This window comes from Myxocyprinus asiaticus, chromosome 17, assembly GCF_019703515.2.
Source record: "Myxocyprinus asiaticus isolate MX2 ecotype Aquarium Trade chromosome 17, UBuf_Myxa_2, whole genome shotgun sequence".
In the NCBI taxonomy this organism is placed as follows: domain Eukaryota; kingdom Metazoa; phylum Chordata; class Actinopteri; order Cypriniformes; family Catostomidae; genus Myxocyprinus; species Myxocyprinus asiaticus.
Genome location: NC_059360.1, coordinates 44,140,823 through 44,155,910, shown reverse-complemented (window position 1 = coordinate 44,155,910; position 15,088 = coordinate 44,140,823). Strand labels below are relative to the sequence as shown.

The 15,088-nt window shown below is 37.5% G+C and overlaps 1 protein-coding gene across 3 annotated transcripts in view; it reads left to right on the top strand.

Annotated features, from left to right (window-relative positions):
• Positions 1-8,086, top strand: part of LOC127455486 (A-kinase anchor protein 6-like) — a 202,704-nt gene extending 194,618 nt beyond the window's left edge. For 2 of the 3 annotated variants that reach the window (XM_051723428.1, XM_051723426.1), the window contains 3 exons: positions 141-3,191; positions 5,278-5,400; positions 7,083-8,086. In XM_051723428.1, coding sequence (XP_051579388.1) covers positions 141-3,191; positions 5,278-5,400; positions 7,083-7,124 — 3,216 coding nt within the window. In that variant the 3' untranslated portion in view covers positions 7,125-8,086. The remainder of the gene's footprint in view (positions 1-140; positions 3,192-5,277; positions 5,401-7,082) is intronic. The other variant, XM_051723427.1, reaches the window with a different exon arrangement.
• Positions 8,087-15,088: the final 7,002 nt, after the last annotated feature.

The window sequence follows — 15,088 nt, the reverse complement described above, 5'->3', positions numbered from 1 at the left end:
ATTTGTATTTTCATTATTGGGTAATCTATCCCTTTAATTTTGCATTTGATCTATTTAAAAATCTTAGGAAAGGTCAGTTGTGATCAGAACTGTTGGGAGAACTCTTTTGCGCCATCTCTGACAATTTTTGTCCCTTACAGGTCCCAGGAAACCTCATTGAGCCTTCACTCATGGACCTCCATGGCCTGACAGAAGACTCATGGGAGTGGGACGAGATGGACATGACCATTAGCAATCTGGAGGCACAGGACTGTGAAGATAAGCAAAGCCCTGAATCGGAGATGCACCTTAATTCCCCAAAAGAGCCTTTGAGACTTTCTGAGTCATGGCCAAATGACACACATTGCAGAACAATCTTGGGCACTGCGGAGACGAATGCCACATCTTCCCGTGTTTATCAGGTGTATGGTCTGCATAAAGTTGAACTCTACCAGCAACTCCAATATAACCATAAATCATCTTTAGCCAAAGCCCAGCAGCCACTATTGAAGAGTCTGAGCATGGATTCCTCATTCTCCTCAGCTGAATCTCTGCCTGATATCCTTGGAGAGCTCTTGAAAGGGAAGCAGGCGCTACTATCAGAGTCGGCTAGGAGATCAGAGAGTGAAAGTGGGATAGTCAGCGAAGGAGACACAGAGACTGTGGGTAACTCTGATATCTGTTTGCTGTTCCAAAGCGAAGATCCAAAGGTCTGCGTTACTCTAACTCCACCCACCCGAGAAGATTCACTAAATGGAGACAAAGTCTCCGATGAGGATATAGACAGGGTTTTGGAACGTGCCAAAAAGTGTGCAGAATATGGAGACAGTCTCACCATTGGGAAAAGAGATCAACAATGGCATATGTTGAAAAAAGAGAGAGTGGAGGGTTGGGAAAGCAAGAAAAAACACCGCAAGGAACCAGTGGAGATCCTCATCAATGGCCATGGCCCTAGCCTTGAAGTTTACTGCAAAAACCATGGCACGGGAGATGATGAGAAGGTAACCACAAACAAAATTCTCCAAAAGGAGTTCACACAACTATCCCAAGGGTCTTCCCTTGACTCCCTTTATGCAGTAGGAGAGTTATTTCCATCAAGCAAAGAGACACTAACTCGTAGCACTTCCCTGGAAAGCTGGCTTACTCCATCTAAGAGCGCAGAGGATGCTGGTAGTAAGGAAAGTCTAAGAGACATTGGATCGGCTGTGGAGCCCACAGGCGAGCTCAGCAGAAGAACTTTGGAGCTGCTCAAACGCCTTGAGGACATCCAAAGTCCTCTTGCCCTAAAGATGACGCGTAGTGTTTCTGATGTAACACTCCAGAGCAGCTCACTTTGGCGTGGGTCACGCTCGGCTGGCGCTCCCTCATCCATTAACGAGAGCTCTGCAGCCTCTCTAACAGAGCTGAGCAGCACTGAAGACTCATCGGTGGCATCGGAAGACCTGGCTGTACAAATGAACCGCTGCATGGAATCCAATGCATCGTTCAGAAAGCATTGTCGTAGCCAGCAACAAAACGAAGAGGCTGATGCTAGCATCAGTATGGTTGTCAATATTTCTTGCACCTCGGCATGTACTGACGATGAGGAGGACAGCGATCTTCTCTCGAGCTCTACTCTGACTCTCACTGAAGAAGAGCTTGGTATTAAAGATGATGACTCTAGCGTAACATCAGAGGAAGAGTACATTGAAGGTTCCTTCACTTCTGGGATGGACTATATGAAGGGTGAATTTCAGAGCTGGATGAAGCCCAGATCTCAGTGTAGAGAGAAAAATGAGGCAGATCTCGTGGATGAATTGCAGTGTGGCACCCTGTCGAGAGAAATCCTGTCACCCGTTAAGACTGCCAACGATCAGCACTTTCTTTGCCATTCGGCACAGAAGCTCTTGGAAGTGAACACTAATGCTAAAAACGAGAGCTTTATTCAAAAAGAGGTGGACAGCAAACTCCGAGACACCACCAGAAGCCATATCAGTCGCTTCGTTGACGATATGGAGAATGGTAATGTCGAGAGCGCTCCCATCAAAGGGAAGGATGAAGATGACGAGCTGCTTAGGGAAGAGGGAAGTCTGCTTATTAGGAAGGGGGAGTCATTTAAAGGCTGTTACACAATGGATGCTGTAAATGCTGTCAAAAGCGGTATGCTAACTGTCACCTCTCCGTCCTCATGCGAACAGCTGAGCTTAAACTCCAAAGAGTCGTCACTGGAGGGACAATTGAAAGGCGAACTTCCCTGTCACAGTTCTCGCCATCCTTCCCCCTCCATCTCGCCGGTGGAGGAGTGCTCGGGGTTAGTCGCACATGCTCACAGCCGAGAGAAGCAACTCGCTGAGTTTCTAAATGACGTCCACGAGAACCATCAAGAAAGCTCTTCAGATACCTGCAGCCACCATGTTTTCATTTCTGAAGAGGTCAAGAGTGAAAACGTCCATAATTTTGTCATGGAGATCATTGATATGGCATCTGTGGCCCTGAAAACCAAAGAGGCACAGACAGACCAGCCCACGGAGGTTTCTAGCCCAACATCTGTGTCTCAGATCAGAGAAAAGGTCCTTGAGCACTCCCATCGGCTTATCCACCTTCGCAAGGGAGATTTCTACTCCTACCTGTCGCTCTCTTCGCACGACAGCGACTGTGGAGAGGTCAGCACCTGCACAGAGGACAAGAGCAGCACCCCGATCCTGTTCAGTACGCCAGATATGCGTGACGAAGAGCCACTCTTTGAAGCCTGCACTGAGGAAGTGTACCTAGGCCCCCCTCTCTGTTACAGCATGTCCGTTAGCAAACGGCCCATGAGACAAGGCACCTTTGGTCTCCCTAGCCCAACACTTCCATCGGCCTGTGATGAATACCAAAAATCATATGGTATTTCTCAAGCAAGTGTAGCTGGTAGCCAGCCAGAGTGCCATAATGAGGCGCCTTATCTTAATCCTTTACCATGTGAAACCCCGATAGATACTGTTGAATGTTTTGCAGATACTAAAATGCTTGAATCCAATATTTCCCCTGTAATGACTAAGATAAGAGTCTCTTGCTCCACTACAAATCCTTTAAAGGAGGAAGGCACCCTTTATATTAATCCTAAAATTAACTGTCCGCTGATAAGGAAGACTGATAGCGATGAAAGGGCCCCTGCTTCACAGTTGATGAGACACAAGAATGTCGGAAAAGGGCGCAGCTCTCTTCAGGAAGCCAAGTCGACTCATAAACAGGTGCGTTTTTCTGACATAACACCGCACTCTATCTGCTTGTAATGAGAGTGGTGTGCGTTTCTTCTGAATTCATCTCATTGACTAAATATTTAAGAGGGGATTTTTATTCATTCTCTCACCCCTCCTCTCTGTTTTTCCCCTGAAGGGCTAATAGAAGAAGGATTTGCAGGCATAGATTTAAAATTTTAAGGTCTACAGAACAGAATAATCATAATCAGTCAGATTATATTATGATTCATAAGCAAGAATGCAGCAAGGATCATTACTTAATTTCATGACTGAATTAGCATGTATTTGTGTTCTTTTTAAGTAGTTTCCTATTTCATATGCAAACTTCTCTCTGCTTGGTTCCAGCTTTGTCTGCAAATCCCACATTTGACCTTATATTGCACAAATTAAGTTCCTACTTTTCAGCAAACCATTGACACAGAAAACACAGCATTAATGGTTTTAGTCATCAGTTTAATTTAATGGTTTTACTTGTAAGGATGTATTGATTTAATTAAAATAGCTAGATATCTTTTACTCTGTCTATCTGTCTGTATAACTTTCTGCCTTTCTCGCTGTCTCTCAGTTTTTCAGTTTCAATTTAGTATGCTTTATTGGCATGACAAACAACTGTACATTTGTAATGCCAAAGAATTTTCAGCTTAGATGTGTACAATACAGTATTTAAATAAATGAATATATAAATAGTGTAAAGAAGTAATATAAAGTAAAATAACAATAGTGGAAATGGAGTTTAACAATACAATAGACCTTTTTCACAGACTGTGATAACGCATTTCCACCTTATTTAGCAGCGTAAATCTTGCACATTTTTTTATATTATACATTTTTAAAATATTGAGTGTAAATTTATAACATTATGCTCTGTGTTATATTACCCTGGAATTAGTTAAAAAAAAACAAACTAATTACCACAGCTGCGAGGGGGTTTCTATTACAGCTGCTGAGAGAGTGGCAGTAAATTTGGCATCTTCTCCCATTTTACTGTCTTAATCCACCGCTCTCTATTTTTTTACCTCTTCTGCAAAGTCATTCAAATGTAAGAGTGGATATTTTCTTTTGGTCTTGGAGCGAATGAGTAAGTGAAAATAATATTTGCTGTGATCTCCCATTCACTCCCATTCAACGCTGTCGAAGTTTACCCTGTAAACGTTTACTTCCGCACTCCAAAACCCAGAGTGTGAAAAAGGTCTATTAAAGGTTCATGTGTGTTATTTTTTCAATGTTAAAATATCCCAGCTGAATATGTAGAGTCTACTATAAGTAAGCCATTCGCAGGTTGATTAAAGGTAGTTTGAGCAACCCGACCAGGCCGTCACAACAAAACAGGTTCAATCAATGGCATGAATTTGGGGTGGGACTCACTGTTTTCCGACCAATGGCAGATGGGGGGAGCATTCAAGAAATCTGTTCGAAAACAAGTATTATTTTTGCAATTTTGTTGGTGACGCTAGTTGTGCAGAAATACGCACTTCACCTTTTACAAAGAAAATTAGCGATAGAATAAATTATATTTTAAGTGCAGATTAAACAAAAAGTAACAATCAACAAATTTGGGGCCTGGGTAGCTCAGCGAGTATTGACGCTGACTACCACCCCTGGAGTCGCAAGTTCGAATCCAACGTGTGCTGAGTGACTCCAGCCAGGTCTCTTAAGCAACCAAATTGGCCGGTTGCTAGGGAGGGTAGAGTCACATGGGGTAACCTCCTTGTGGTCACGATTAGAGGTTCTCGCTCTCAATGGGGCGCATGTAAAGTGTGTGTGGATCGCTGAGATTAGCATGAGCCTCCACATGCGGAGTCTCCACGGTGTCATGCAACAACGAGCCACGTGATAAGATGCGCGGATTGACTGTCTCAGAAGCGGAGGCAACTGAGACTTGTCCTCCGTCACTTGAGGTGAGTAACCGCACCACCTCGAGGACCTAATAAGTAGTGGGAATTGGGCATTCCAAATTGGGAGAAAAAGGGGATAAAAAATAAATAATAAAAAAAAACAATCTACGAATTTAGCAAAAGGAGTAAATTATGGATAAAACATTAATTTAACTTTTTCCTTATTCTCTATTCTGTCTCAGTTGGCAAGGTCAGAGAACGGCAGTGGTGTTGCTGCAGTGGGCCGCAAGGCTCAGATCAGCGGTCCGCAAACAGATAGCTCATCTGCAGGAAGGAGTAGAGTCAGCAGCAGGCCTCAGGTCAAAGTATGTGCTATAAGACTCACTTCAACACTCAACTGCTCCCTCCCGGTCTTTTCTACTGCACCTCTGAAAAAACGGCTGCAGGGTCTTTTCAAAGTGAAACGTTACATTGCAAACAACTCCATTTTCCACTGCACTCCATACTGCGTGATTTATTAGCGACGTGTTTTGAAATAAGCCTGTTTTGTGTTTTCCATTGTTTGTGGGTTGTGAAACTCAGCTTAAATCCCTAAGGCTTGCTTTGTGATGACACAAATTCCCAGTTTGGACTGGCGTTATGGTTTAAATTATAAGACAATGTACTTTCTACAACAATGACTCCCTTACCAGTAAATTGGTTTGGAAGGCGGTCATTATGTAACATGGTCTATATATCCAATGGGGTTGGCCTTTAAATTGTCTACTCATTTTTCTCAGTCTTTCTCTGTGACTGTCTCTTTCTCAGTCTCTGTTGTGCCCTCATCAGAGAAGGGCTAGAATAATGATCGTGTGTTAGTAGGCAATCATTTTTCTTGATGAAAAGCATATACAGCAGATAGAAACTAAAAAAAGTCCAGACTGCAAGAACATAGTTCACATTTCAATCTGACAAACTGAACTGAATCGGCAAGCACACAGAACTTGAGTTGGATAACATTAGAACAGTGATTCTCAACTGGTGGGTTGAAGTTTAAAAATGTTTTTTTTTTTTTTCTGATAATGGACAGCAGGGGAAAAAACAAGGCTAAATGCAAATATACTGCAAATAATAATTTGTATTTCTGTCTTGCTTTCCAGTAAAAATATCAGAACATCCTTAAAACTACATACAGTATCTTGAATTAAGTTTATTTTTTTTCACCTCATTGGATAATTGTTTTTTATTGTTTTTATTTTTAAACCTTAGGTTTATTCTTTAATAAGAGGAAAATCAGTTGGTATAAGGGCATAAGTCTAATTTTGCTTCTCAAGTAAATATACAGTATCTTGTTTCAAGGATGTTTATATCTTTTTTTTCTAGAAAACAAGGCAACAATACTAAGTATTTTTTGCAGTGCAATAAAATGAAGCTAATATGCAACGTTAGGATTAAACTGTACAGTATTTTGCTGCAGCATACCAGCAGATGTCAAATTGGACAGGGCATGACATACCTTCATCCTCTAAAACCATGCACAAAACTATGAAAGATATAAGAAAATATGACCCAGACTACAGAAATTCTTAAATTCATAGATGCAATGATAATGGTATTACAATCCAAAGGAAAGGTCATGTTGAAGAATATTAGTTGTTGGTGTGTTGCACGTGTTTCAGCAAATGCCCGAGGCTTTGGGGACACAGTAAACAGCAGAGAGAACAAACTATTTGTCTTTCAACCACAGACACAATCATATCAGCCCTTCAACCATTCAAGTTCAGATGGAAATATGACACAGAGGGGACCTGTACTAAACAAGCAAACTTAAATATACATATATCCATTTACATTTTTGGGATTATTTGTATTTTGTATTTTTACAAAAAAGGCACAAACCCCATGTTTATAACGAAAGAAAGAGCTTCTAGAAAGCTTTTTTTTTCTTTCATTTTATAAATAACAGGGTTACAAAAAAGGTGTCAGTAGATGCAGTGTATTTTAATTCAAGTCTGTTTGCTGACTCTGCAGTGTAACTAACTCAATCTGTGTTTTCTTCTTCTTCTAGAGATTTTCTGGAAGCCTATCTGTGCCGGTGTGCAAACCCTAACAGATCTTGTTAAAGTTATCTGACGGCTTACACACCATCTCTGCATGGTGACTTTGGGGTCTGAAATCTACGCCCTCTTGGATCTTAGTGCATGGGCCACTAGTCTGGCACTTTAGAGACCTCAATCCTTCATTCTCAGCACCCTCATCCTCTTCCTCCATGCTGCTTTTAGATCTTTACCCCCTGGTGACCTTATTGTGACCCACCACTCCAAGCTCCACCCTGGACCGAGCTACCTCACCAGTCTGCCACCATCCTTATCCATTCTGACACTTAAATTCACATGTATTCACATAAAACCTCTTGTTATATCATCATTACCTGATAATACTATATCTGATCAGCCAGCTACCAATATCAAGCTGTTTGCAACCCTTAGGGTCAAAGCTGAGGTGTGTTATTTGAGGGTCGCCCCAACCAAGTTGTGGTTTTAAGAAATAATAATCAGTAATGTGGCCCTAATCAGTCTAGACTGGCACGTGAGGTCATGATCGCCACATTTTAGGCTATAAAACCAGGCTTCGCGTTTTTTTGAAAAACGACTGACGTAGCGCCACAATTTCTATGCAACACGACGGTTGTATGATGTTGTGTGGCATGTGATTTTTGGCAGTTTGATGCGATAAAGTTTTTTTTTTTTTACTCCCTGAGAACATAGAAATGTATAAACGTAAAATTTTGTGCCTTGCAGTTATTACGTTTTGTTAAAAACACTGCTTTTCCCTGTTGTGTTTCCAGTTATTGGTGAGAAAGCAGATGTGCTGGCAAAGGCTGATATTGACGAATGGGCATCTGTAAATATGTAAACTGTACGTTCAAACCCTGGTGTTTAATGATGTCATAATTACTTCATGTTCGTGTATGACTGTTTGTGTAATGTGATATGAATAAATAGCCAACTGTTAGACTGCATGGTAAACTATGTACAAGAAAACTTCCATAAATAAACCAAATTTAATGAATCCCAATCTGAACATGGCATTCATTTCACTACAAATATTTTACAGTATAAAATATTTTGCATCATCTTGTTACAACAAGGAAATTATACATTAATTATGACTTTTAGGGGGTGTCAATTTTTTAAAAAGAATTGTCTTGTGCAACCCAAATCGCCTTTTGGCGCCATTTGGACAGTTTGCCAGACATCAACTTTTTTAAATTCAACGTGAAGCAAATCTGTTTTGTGTACCAATATGAAAATTCTTGGCCGATACTGATACCTATTCTAACACACACAAAAATCTGAATTGACCGATTATGATACCGATATTTTGCCACTTATTCACCTCATTATGCTTTAAAAAATGTGTGAAGAGGTACAACCTTTATTTTAATGTTTTAACAATAAATCATTTTCATTGAATATGAAAGAGATAACATGGTGTACCACTATTAAAGTAGAGCCCAAGCATTCAACCAGATGTTAGCCAGTTATTTTTGTGGCTAATATGCTGTTTACAGGAAGTCTTGATGGATTTGAAGATTGCGTGATGGGTCCTCAGAGATTCAGATAAATACAGTGGCATCCGAACCGCTGGAACTCTTCGACAGCCAATCAAGCACTCTCCTGATTGCTGCTTCGTGGCATGATGATAAGCTCTCTGCTATAATCGCCCATCGGCTCCTGTAGGAGATGCATGTTTGTTGATGATGAGTGCACTTGCATTGGAATGAAATCAGTCTGTGGGAATGAAATGCTGAGAAAGCATGCTTCTGATTTCTTATGAAATTGAGGATAGTGTGTTTTGGGTGCAAGTAATATCACTGGCTTCTTCATTACTGTTCATTAGCGAATCTCACAAAACTTGTTAAGAATACAGTATGTCTGAAGAAAAGCTCTGAGTTCAATACAAGTTAAAGGGATAGTTCACCCAAAAATTAAAATTCTCTCATCATTTACTCACCCTCATGCCATCCCAGATGTGTATGACTTTCTTTTTTCTGCTAAACACAAACAAAGATTTTTAGAAGAATATCTCAGCTCTGTTGTTCCTTACAATGCGAGTGAATAGTGACCAGACCTTTCAAGCTCCAAAGATCACATAAAGGAAACATAAAAGTAGTCCATATGACTCCAGTGGTTTAATTAATGTCTTCTGAAGTGATATGATAGGTGTGTGTGAGAAATCTATCAATATTTAAGTCCTTTTTTACCATAAATCTCCACTTTCATTTTCAAAATGTGAAAGTGAAAGTGGAGATTTATAGAAAAGATATTCTTCCTAAAATCTTTGTTTGTGTTCAGCAGAAAAAAGTAAGTCATACACATCTTGGATGGCATGAGGGTGAGTAAATGATGAGAGAATTTTCATTTTTGAGTGAATTATCCCTTGAACGTGTATTGAAACCGGAGCATTCCTTCAATATTGATCTGTTGACATTTTGAAAGTGAAAAACCCCTGTTGCAGTTACCACAGTTCCACAAAATGTAAACATTATACGTGTTAACAGGATTTGAATGTGATAAAATTGCATTCTAACCGTATCTGTGTAAAGTTATTACCAATATTTCAACTTTGTTGTCATGCCAATGTAACAACGGTAAACCCTGTAATCTGGTAAATGCTGTAATGCTGGTAAATCCCTGATTTTATCATGCTAAAATCATGTTAACATGTATAACGTGTACATCTTGTGTATTTTAACGTTTATGGAGTGGCCCCATTTACTTCCATTGTAGTGCTTTACTGTAACTGCAATTTTTGCTTTTTTCAAATAAACAAGCTATTATTTTTTTGTGGTAATTAACATCATGCCTCAAATGCGGTCTATTGATCTTAACTTGTATTGAACCCGGAATATTCCTTTAAGATTTTTTGACATTATTTTCATGACAGTTAAGACAGTTAATATATGTATCATACAACAGTATATATAGATAGACAGACAGACAGATAGACAGATGATAATAACATCTGAAAATAATGAGAATTACCAAAAAATTGCTTTACGTGAGTGAAAATTGGGGGGGGGGGGGGGATGTGCTTAATTGTCATGAAAATAATGTCACAATGCAAATAAAATAGGAGGCAATTTCTTTATGCTAAATTTTTGTCATTGTTTTGTTTTGTTTTGTTTTGTTTTGTTTTGTTTTGTTTTGTTTTGGTATGGTTTGGTATGGTTTGGTATGGTTTGGCTTAGTTTTGACAAAATGTGACATGGACATATTTTCTAAATTCACTTATAGTCTCATGATTGACATTTTTATATACTGTACAGAGACAAAATTTCTACAAAATAACCCAGGATAACATTTCTGGTTGTCCCTCAATGCTGACGTCCCTGATTATGTGCATACATAACTCATCATGTACTGAAATATGGCACAACAACTGGGAAAACGTTATCTAATTACAATTAGGAGGGCATAATGACAGATTTTGAATTCCACATTGCCCTCTTTTAGTGTCTGGTGTGATCATTTCTAATGCTCACTAATACTGATCCACTGTAAAATAAATAAATAAATGAAAATCTCCAATAAAGCAAACCGCACATATACAATGAAAAACAGACAAATAAAAATTGTCTGACCTCTTTAATCTCATAATAAATATTCCCTTGTGTCCAGAATGAATGCTATGGGTCCATATTACATCTGAGAGAGAAATCCACGTTAATATTTAAAATAAGGTTTTGCCATTGAAAGATGGCATTGATAAATTAGGATGGAAATTAATTCTTACACTGTCTTCAAAACATTGCATGGTGAACAAATTATTCCCCTTTTCGCAATTAACAGGACATTTTTGTATGAAATGGAAATGGCTTTAAAGGTAATAAAGGTCATGTGTATCCAACCATGGTGGCTTTGCAATTACAGCCAGTCACAATGTTGATTTGGAGACTTTGCCCAGACATAGATGGAAAAATTAATAAGTTGAAGTCTCTTTGTTGAAAAGATCGCTGTTGATTACATGACATTATGTGACAAAAAAGACAACTTGTGGGCGATTTTTTCCACTTGAGTTTAAATGGAATAATAACATGAGTGTGACCTTCAAAATGTCAAAGATGCCTTTTTTAGTTTAATGGACACAAACAGAAAACTTTATGCTTTAACAATTCTGCTTTTGATCTAAACTGTATAAAGCTTGCCATGTTTTGCATTCACAAAGATGCACATACTGATGTGTTGGATAGAAGTTCAAACAATCAGTTTAACTAATCATCCTTTTTGTCCTTTCTCCCCCTTTTTTTTAAATAATTTTTCAAATTATAATATCAATGCAAACATGTCTGAATCACATCCACTCTGGTGTCACGAGTAGCGCTGAGCTGGAGTCTGAATGCCGTAAGGATGGTTTGATGTAAAGACACAATATTAAACGTGGCATGTCACCATAACACAGAGTTATAAATCAAGAGACACTTGACAGAATGTCTATATAGCACTAGCTTTTATGTTTCAAAGTAATAATGGGCTTTGAAAGACAGTGTGAAAAAAAGCATCAAATGCTGTGGAACTCGAGCTTAGAGGATGCTGGACAGACCTGTGCTCCCAATGTCAAGCCATTTTGACATTATTATTTTATAAAAGGACAGTTTCTTTATAGTAAGTGTTGTAACTAGACAATATATAGTAGTAATACAACAACATGTTACATTGAACTGGTTGTATTACAGTATGTTTACATACAGTACAATGCCACAGATTACAGAAGATCTTTCAAATATTTAGTCCAAGAACAGTTTTATTGTCGATGATCTTGTGCTATTTAGTTTTTAGTCTGGATCTTTTAAGTTATTCAGTAATACATTAAAATGCAATTCATACAGACAGAGAATACACTTCTTCAATGATACTTTCAATTTCTGAATTAAAATTTGGATAGATTTTTTATTTATTCATTTATTCTAGAGCAAATAAAATGTTTGAGCAAATAGTTTTCCTAAAAAATGTATGTCCACATATGTGGACAGTGGGACTAAGTTGTGAAATTTTAAATAACACCAAGCTATAGAAAGTCCAATTTTTTTCATCAAATTGTTTATGTTTCCAGGAGTGTTGGTTATTCATGTTTTTGAGACATTACAGCTGATTTTCTGTAAAGCTGAATAAATAAGTCTTATTCAATGTAATGTCCAGCATTATCCAATCACTGCCAACCATGTTAGAATAAAATGTAGCATTATAAAATTCTGAATCTATGTACTGATTATCATTGTCACATGTCTGCCAAACATGTTGAGTGGTCCAAACATCATCTGCAGCCTGAAACTGAACTTTTGGTCAGATTTTAGGAGTGAATGCACTTAGTTGTACAGAAAGCTATAGGATGCTCCCTTGCCCCCTATTTAGTGAATGACTTAACCTCCAGTGTGCTGTCCGTCTACACTGGTCTCAGAACAGTTTGAAATGCACCTTATTTTCATCCTAACTTTGCATTGCCATAGTCTACAGATGATCTTAAAAACATATTTTTGGGCCAAAGAAATGTGTAATATGGAATCATGATATGTCGCAGACAGCAGCAGTAACAGGTTTAGAGGGTGTGAGAAATGTGCGAATGACACAGGTGCTGCCCCCATTAAAACACTCCACAATGTGCTGAGTTTGTTCATGTTATTTGTGGGGTGAGTAATTGGATTCCAGACGTGTCATCAAAGCATATTAGAAAACAATCCAATGTGAAATCACACAGCGGGCGAAAAGGCCACGCGGCACTTAAATCAAGAATAAACAAAATCCATGATGTCATTTTCCTTTGGCCTCTCCAATCAATCATTTCCATGCTGATATTCCCTTTCCCAATGCTTTGTCTGTAATTTCTCACAGAAGTTAATTCTTCAATTTCTCTTGAGCTGTAATTCTCTTCTGCAAACGCAGGGAAGCAATCTTTCATTATTAATTACAGGTTTGGAGGTGTAAGAGACATTTTTGCAGTAGCCTTTAACCCTTGCTTTTTTAATGCGATCTGTTTCATCCATCAGTGTTGGGGAGAGAGTCAAATAGAATTTATTTCTGACAAGTCCAGGATTAAAGTATAAAATTTCTGTTGCATTTGCATCCACCCACGTATAATCAAGACACACATACATAGTATGTAGATAATTGTAGATAATATCATAGCAAAGCACAACCCATGATGAATCAGGCAGCTAAGAGATAGTACATTATTTCAAATTATCATATTAAATTACAATAATACTATGATTATATATAATGATCTAAAAGGAATATTCCGTCTTCAATACAACTTAGGCTCAATTGATAACATTTGTGGCATAATGTTGATTAACACAAAAAATAAATTTGACTTGTCCCACCTTTTCTTTAAAAAAAAAGCAAAAATCTGGGTTATAGTGAGACACTTACAATGGAAGTGAATGGAACCAATCTGTAAATGTTAAAATACTCCCTGTTTCAGATGTATAGCCACAATAAGTAAACAATATGCATGTTAACATGATTTTAATGTGATAAAATCACTTACTAAGCTTTTCTGTGTAAAGTTATATACAATTTTTACAACTTTGTTGCCATGACAATGTAACACCTAAAACGACTGTAAAAATGACTATTTAAACAACTTTATAAAATTATAAGTTTCACATTTCTGCCTTTAAACCCTCCAAAAATTGGCCCCATTCACTTCCATCGCAAGTGCCTCACTGTAACCCCCATTTCTGCTTATTTTAAATAAAAGGAGGAATTAGCTGAAATTATTTTTTTGTGGTAATCAGCATTATGCCACAAATGCTGAATAAACTTGACTTAATTATTGTACCTGGAATATAACTTTAATGTTAAGAGAGAAACATACTTCTCCAAACTTGTAGAACACATTAACATTGAAATAAATATAAAATATCTTACACTAAAAAATAAGATTAATGCATTTTAATTCTAATAAACATTTACATCAAATTGTATTGAGTAATCTTTAAATAATGTCCACATTATGAATTAAAAATAAATTGGAAGTATTTAATTAAAATTAATGAGGAGTATATACTTAAAACTTTGTTAAAAAAATGTTATTTTTTAGAAATAAGCTGTAAACAATAGTTTTGCAACTATGCTTGTTTTGGCATTAATTGAACAAATTTTATTCTTAGCAAAGTTAAGCTTATTTATGTAAATAACACAAATTTATGAATTTTTATTTATTTATTTATTTATTTTTTTTAAATATTACATTTGCCAGGAATCGATTTTTGAGTGTATAACAGGTTTAGCTCGTGTCGCAGATTCTGTCATTTACCACAGTCGTTAATTTTTATTTGTTCCAAGCAAAAATTGTATTTACAGAAATGCACTTACAATTGAAATCTATGGGGCAAGAAATTGCATTGGGATAAATGTGAAAATCCACAAGATCCACAAGACTTTAACATTGTATTTGCATGAAATTGATGTGATAAAATCTCTTACTAATCTTGTATGTGCAAAGTTATATCCAATTTTTCACCTCATGTCATGACCATGTAAAGCCCACTACTTGCCCCATAGACTTCCATTGTAAGTGCATTATTGTAAACGCAATGTGTTTCTACAAACTGAGGCACAATCAAAATTATTGTCTGTGGTGATCGATGATATGTCACAAATGCTGTCCATAGAGCTTACTTGTTTTAAACTGAGAAAATTCATTTAAGATCCCAGATTAAGTTCCCAGTTCCAGGGAAGCAAATGTAAAATATTTGAGATTTACCATTTTTAATAAATGCAAAATTTAAAGTTTTCAAGTTATGCACTTGGCACATTAAAATAGCTAATCAGAGGTACTTTAATTAAGAAGCAGCATTAGTAATCATCTCTCCATAAGAAAGAAAGTCATATTCATCATACATTGTTATCTTTCATTTAAGAAGGCAGAGGGGAAAAAATGTAATTCACAGTTACAGCTCCAATTATCCTCTTTTGATAGGAGCGCTGCCGATGACCTCATGATTGACAGAATTATCACATAATGGGACAAACTCATTTTACAGCATAGAGTGTTTAACACCGGTCA